At 41.5% G+C, this 7,294-nt stretch overlaps 1 protein-coding gene across 1 annotated transcript in view; it reads left to right on the top strand.

Annotated features, from left to right (window-relative positions):
- LOC138963048 (activating signal cointegrator 1 complex subunit 3-like) overlaps positions 1 to 7,294 on the top strand; it is a gene marked incomplete in the record, with an annotated part of 184,999 nt that overhangs the window by 98,627 nt on the left and 79,078 nt on the right. The window contains 2 exon segments of the mRNA XM_070335040.1: positions 5,222 to 5,359; positions 6,385 to 6,505. Coding sequence (XP_070191141.1) covers positions 5,222 to 5,359; positions 6,385 to 6,505 — 259 coding nt within the window.

The raw sequence follows: 7,294 nt of genomic DNA on the forward strand, positions 1-7,294 counted from the left end.
AGAAGCCCAATAAAAATAATACACTCACAGCAACATGAGTTGTGTTGCTTAACTCCTTGCTTGACATAATACGTTTCAGAAACGTTTTTTGCCATCATGACAAAATCAATACTCTGACAAGTCTGACAACCGCTGTATATTGCCCTTTGAATTGCAGTAAGGAGATTTTCTCCCATGGAGACTGTTTTCTCAGTTTTGCTCTCAGTTATTTTACCTTGTATGTTTAGTACGATTTTTTTTTAAATTTGTGACCGACATTGTTCCGGCAGCATTTCTTGTGAAAATGTCCCGCCTATCTCGAATCTGCTCAATCTTTTACATGAAATAACAAGTCGCGTAAGGCGAAAATACAACATTTAGTCAAGCTCAGTCGAACTCACTGAATGAAACTGAACGCACTGCATTTTTTCACAATGACCGTAGTCCGCCGCTTGTGCAAAACGGAGTGAAACTGACGAGCCTGTTCAGCGCTGTAGTGGTTTCGCTGTGCTGCATAGCACGCTTTTCTGTACCTCTCTTTGTTTGAACTTTCTGAGCGTGTTTTTAATCCAAACATATCATATCTATATGTTTTTGGAATCAGGAACCGACAAGGAATAAGATGAAATTGTTTTTAAATCGATTTCGGAAATTTAATTTTGATAATAATTTTTATATTTTTAATTTTCAGAGCTTGTTTTTAATCCAAATATAACTTATGTATATGTTTTTGGAATCAGAAAATGACGAAGAATAAGATGAAATTGTTTTTGGATCGTTTAATAAAAAAATAATTTTAATTACAAGTTTCCGATTTTTACTGACCAAACTCACTTATTAGTTTTTAAGCCACCAAGCTGAAATGCAATACCAAACCCCGGCCTTCGTCGAAGATTGCTTGGCCAAAATTTCATGTGTGACAGTGCCGCCTCAACTTTTACAAAAAGCCGGATATGACGTCATCAAAGGTATTTATCGAAAAAAAGAAAAAAACGTCCGGGGATATCATTCCCAGGAACTCTCATGTCAAATTTCATAAAGATCGGTCCAGTAGTTTAGTCTGAATCGCTCTACACACACACACGCACAGACAGACACACAGACACAGACACAGACACACACAGAGACACACACACACACACACACACACACACACACACACACACACACACACACACACACCACGACCCTCGTCTCGATTCCCCCTTAAAACATTTAGTCAAAACTTGACTAAATGTAAAAACACTACTCCATTGGGACACATACCAAAAGTCAACACCCTGACTGCTTCACGTGCAGAGTGAGAATGTTCACAGATCGACACGAGTGTCCGTTAAGAAAATATGTCATTGAACAAAAGTTCACTCTTCATTCGAAGCCAGACTGTGGAATTTCGGTATGTGCCTAACAAAGTTCAAGGTTGGCCTCATCCCACGTAAAAGCCAGGGCCAGATGTGAGATAATGACCAAATTCTTTTATACGAGAAGGACCGTGTGTTGATCCTGGCGGTGATGACTAAGGTTTCAAAACAACCCCAATGAATAATAAACCGAAGCCTGAGTGATCGACAAGAAGAAGAAGAAGAAGAAGAAGATAAACCGAAGCGACAGAAAAAGTATTGTTCTAACAGCAAGCTTCTCTATCCGGGCGTTATAATATGGAACGCCTCAACTGCCTTATGTTGATACAAAACATTATGTTGGGTCAACTTGTCATGACTTTGGGGGGTTTTGTCATTATGTTGGGTCAACTGGTCATGATGTTGGGTGTATTTGTCATGATGTTAGGCTTTATCTAAAACAAAATGTGCTAGTTTTACGTGACAGTAGTGTCATTTTAGTCAAGTAATTCAGGCTTGTTCTTTCTTTGTTACAGTTTAACACAGTCATAAATTTCAGATGCTACTATTGATACTCTGATCATGAGCTCTTTGAAGATGTCATTAACCACGCTGTTAATGCCCATGGTGAAAACGAACCTACAATACGGTTTTATTGCTTTATCTAAAACCAAATGTGCTAGTTTTACGTGGCAGTAGTGTCATTTTAGTCAAGTAACTCAGCCTTGTTCTTGCTTTGTTACAGTTTAACACAGTCATAGATTTCAGATGCTACTATTGGTACTCTGATCACGAGTTCTTTGAAGATATCATTAACCACGTTGTTAATGCCCATAGTGACAACGAACCTACAATACGGGTTCTTACACTAAATTCACAGACTGGGAAAAGATCGTACGTACAGACAGATTTTATAGGGATTGAGATCATTCCCATGCTGAAAACAACAACTCCGAACCCATGAACAATTGACAGAGAGATAGAGAGAAAGTCCTTGGAAAAGCTGAGTGTGACTGCCTGTCATTTTTCACCGATATAAATGACTAAAGATGTCAGAGTTAAACGCGATGTGACTGGGGCGCGCAACAACAGCGAAATACATTTTTGCGGGGCCCGTAACAAGCTGATTCTGGGGACCGTAACACGACACACAAACATTCTTCATTTTACCCTTCTTTCATTTTGATTAGAAACATTAAATTAACTCTGTTAGATTTGTGTGATTTCTTCTTTGTTTCCGTACATACTTTTAGTCTGTAAGTAGCCCACATTTCATGTTTTCCGATGAACAGGTCAATGCACTAAATTCCCGAGTGAAAGACGCGGTATTTTTGATTTTCTCGCCTACAAAACAGGATCTATATCGGTTTAAATTATACTACCAAGTGGTAGAGGCATTTAGTAGTTTATGCGTATATAGTTTGATGTAAACTTTGACGAAATGCCTGAGATAATCTAATTTAAGTGAGCATACCCACACGCCGCGTACATGTCTTGGGTACAAAATCGGGCGTAACAAACGTTTGGGTACGTTTATTGGGCGTAACGTGTCTCCACCGTGTCAGTACAAATTTTGTTCGACTTGGCACAAGGGACGTAATTCATGTCATTGGCCACTGCTGAATCAAGGAGTGTTGCGCATTGGTTGTTTCCCTTGAACTGAATTGTGGTCGCGTTCTGCATGTTTGAAAAAAAAGAACAAAAGCCGTTGGAAATCACACACGCACACACACACACACACACACACACACTCACACTCTGATAAAGAAATGAAAAAGCAAGAGAACCATGTGAACTCAGCCCTCAGAAAACTTGGAACACTAATGTGATTTATTTTTTTCAATGGACTGCGCATCAATTACCAGGCATGAGATCAAGACATTGAAAAAAAAGGTCTGAAAGAATGCCCCTGGGAACATTTTTGTTTTAGTCTTGTGAAATCTGGAGAAGAATGATCTCTGCAGCTTTAAATGTCCGGGCAATCGCTCAGCTGGCAAACAAATCTAATGCCTCATCAGTTAATCTCATGTCTGTGAAACTGAAAGGCAGAAAATAAGATAATTATTTCATCAAAAACATTCTCAGAATACACTAATCCCTGTAGACGGACCCAGTGGCATAGTGGATAAGACATCGGTCTCCTAATCGGAAGGTCGTGAGTTCAAATCCCGGCCGCGGGCGACTGGTTGGTTAAGGGTGGAGATATTTCCTATGTCCCAGGTCAACTAATGTGCAGACCTGCTTGTGCCTTATCCCCCTTTATGTGTACACGCAAGCACAAGACCAAGTGCTCAGGGTTATAGAAACACGAAAATATTATTATTGAGTCACTTGAGAAAAAGTGACTCTATGTAATCGGTCAGTGTTAGTCTGTCCGGCCGGCCGTCCGGCCGGCCGGCCGGCCGTCCGTAGACACCACCTTAACGTTGGACTTTTCTCGGAAACTATCAAAGCGATCGGGCTCATATTTTGTTTAGTCGTGACCTCCAATGACCTCTACACTTTAACGATGGTTTCATTGACCTTTGACCTTTTTCAAGGTCACAGGTCAGCGTCAAAGGAAAAATTAGACATTTTATATCTTTGACAAAGTTCATCGGATGTGATTGAAACTTTGTAGGATTATTCTTTACATCAAAGTATTTACATCTGTAGCCTTTTACGAACGTTATCAGAAAAACAAGGGAGATAACTAGCCTTTTCTGTTCGGCAACACACACTTAACGTTGGGCTTTTCTCGGAAACTATAAAAGTGACCGGGCTCAAATTTTATGTGAACGTGACTCCCAGTGACCTCTACACTTTGACGTCTGCTTTGGTGACCTTTGACCTTTTTCAAGGTCACAGGTATGTCTTGAAGGAAACAAATTGAAATATCATATCTCTGAAACTATTCATCGGATTTGATTCAAACTTTATAGGATTATTCTTTACATCAAATTATTTACATCTGTAGCTTTTTACAAACGTTATCGGAAACACAGGGGAGATAACTAGCCTTTCCTGTTCGTCAACACACAACTTAACGTTGGGCTTTTCTCGTAAACTATAAAAGTGACACAGCTCATTAATGCCAAGGTAAATATTTTGTTGCTCGATCCATGCAATCTCATTCTTCAGGTATGCATTGTGTTGTGAATAGCAATTTCTTCCTGTCCATCTGATGCCTCATATAATATTCAGAACTGCGAAAGTGACTCGATCGAGCGTTTGCTCTTCTTGTTATTATTATGGTGAGCTTATATAGCGCGAACCACAATTAACTGTGCTCTCCGCGCTTTACATATTAATTTCTGCTGTGTGAAATGGAATTTTTTTACAGACAGACAGACAAACAAACATTTTTTACACACAATATATAACGCATTCACATCGACCAGCAAACCTCAAGCCTGTTAGGCGAGCATTCACCTTTCGCGGCCTTTATTCCAAGTCACACGGGTATTTGATGGACATTTTTATCTATGCCTATACAATTTTGCCAGGAAAGACCCTTTTGTCAATCGTGGGATCTTTAACGTGCACACCCCAATATAGTGTACACAAAGGGACCTCGGTTTTTCGTCTCATCCGAAAGACTAGCACTTGAACCCACCATCTAGGTTAGGAAAGGGGGGAGAAAATAGCGGCCTGACCCAGGGTCGAACACGCAACCTCTCGATTCCGAGCGCAAGTGCGTTACCACTCGGCCACCCAGTCCCAAATATGCTTCCCCTGAAAGTGGTGTATGGCTGCCTAAATGGCAGGGTAAAAACGGTCATACACGTAAAAGCCATTGGACTTTCAGCCCATGAACAAACAAACTCATCCCTGTACTGATTTTCTTTTTGAATTTTGTCTGTGATAGAGAACGTGATCAGAGGTGTGCTAATTTTCTGGTATTGTGTCTGTGACTGTTGCAGATAGAGAACGTGATCAGCGGTGTGCGCGACAGCAACCTGAAGCTGATGCTGGCCTTCGGTATCGGTATCCATCATGCCGGGCTGGTGGAGCGTGACAGGAAGAGCGTGGAGGAACTCTTCGTCAACCAGCGCATCCAGGTGTGTGTTCATTACTATGGGATACATAGATAGTACTTACTACATGGCCTGCTCTGTGAAACCATGTTGACACGAGTTTTGTTTTTTTAATATCGAAATGTGCGCGAAAGCAAACTTGTCAATATTTGAAAGCAAGGAGTGTAAACCACGCAGCAAGCTCTGTAGTATTCTGTGTATGCAGACAGTTCATTTATTAGAAGTGGTTAACATTTGCATGATATACACCTGTGTGATGAGATTGTTTTTTTGTATTTTTTTTCTTCACATGGTTGGTCTCTCACATATGTAGGAAATTAACATTACATGACACCATTGATGACATCATCTCCAACCACTGTATGCCCGAAATTGAAATACGAAGCAAAACTTTGGACTGCACATCATCCCTCGCTCACTCAACTCGCCCAACTATTCACCTAAGCATCTCCTCTTAGGTGGCAAAATCAAGTCAAATCAAATTAACTCTATTATCTCAATGTAATTTCTCAGATTTGAGATCATAAAGTTAATTTGATTTGATTTGATTTGATTTTGCCACCTAAGACTCCAGCTAGTTCAAGACCTTATTTTCTCAGATTTTGTTTGTTACAGGTACTGTAGTCTTTAAGGAGCAGGAAGTAATGGTATAACCATCAACAGATTCCAGATTTTGTTTAATTGTTACAGGTAGTCTTTAAGGAGCAGGAAGTAATGGTATAACCATCAACAGATTCCAGATTTTGTTTAATTGTTACAGGTAGTCTTTAAGGAGCAGGAAGTAATGGTATAACCATCAACAGATTCCAGATGCACGTACTGTTTTATTCTTTTTTCATTGTTAATTCTTATAATGTGAATTCATGTACAGTGGTACGTGCGATGGACGGCCCCTCTGTTGAGAGGACACCTACCATGAAAGGACACTTTCTGTTTTCCTTTCGTTTATTAATTTCGCCAAAATAGACCTGTCATGACCGGCCACCTGCAATGTGGGGTCACTTTTGGTTGACCCAAGGGAGTCCTGTAAATTGATATTGTGTTTGCAGGTGTTGATAGCGACCAGCACGCTGGCCTGGGGAGTCAACTTCCCCGCTCATCTCGTCATCATCAAGGGCACTGAGTACTACGACGGCAAGACGCGCAGATACGTCGACTTCCCCATCACTGGTAAGTCGATGAACCCTTATTTGACGAGGAATTGACGGGCGCTGTGGCGGGGTGGTAAGACGTCGGCCTCTTAATCGGAAGGTCGAGGGTTCGAATCCCGGTCGCGGCCGCCTGGTGGGTTAAGTGTGGAGATTTTTCCGATCTCCCAGGTCAACTTATGTGCAGACCTGCTAGTGGCTTATCCCCCTTCGTGTGCACACGCAAGCACAAGACCAAGTGCGCACGGAAAAGATCCTGTAATCCATGTCAGAGTTCGGTGGGTTATAGAAACACGAAAATATCCAGCATGCTTCCTCCGAAAGCGGCGTATGGCTGCCTTAATGGCGGGGTAAAAACGGTCATACACGTAAAATTCCACTCGTGCAAAAAACACGAGTGTACGTGGGAGTTTCAGCCCACGAACGCAGAAGAAGAAGAAGAAGAAGAAGGCGAGGAATTTATTTCCCAGAGTCAATTTTGTGCAGACTCTCCTCGGTGTCCGAACACCCCGGCATGCGCATGATAAAGAACCCAAGTTCACAGCGAAAGTATCAGAGCTTGGAAACATGAATACAGGCATTCAGGAAAAAGAGAAAAAAATGGGTAGCGCCGTACTGTATGGCAGCTCGCTTTCCCCAGAGAGAAAGCAGCCCAAATTTCCCTGAGGGTCGTAACCTCACATGACTATATGAAATCTTATCCTTATCCTTATTTTTAAACAAAAGAAGCTTGCAGAAGGGAGGTGGAGCAAGTAAAAGGCAGACGGGCGCAGTGGATAACAGACACGGCCTCCAATGGAGCAGGTTTAGT

The sequence above is a fragment of the Littorina saxatilis genome, linkage group LG3 (genome assembly GCF_037325665.1).
Source record: "Littorina saxatilis isolate snail1 linkage group LG3, US_GU_Lsax_2.0, whole genome shotgun sequence".
NCBI lineage: Eukaryota > Metazoa > Mollusca > Gastropoda > Littorinimorpha > Littorinidae > Littorina > Littorina saxatilis.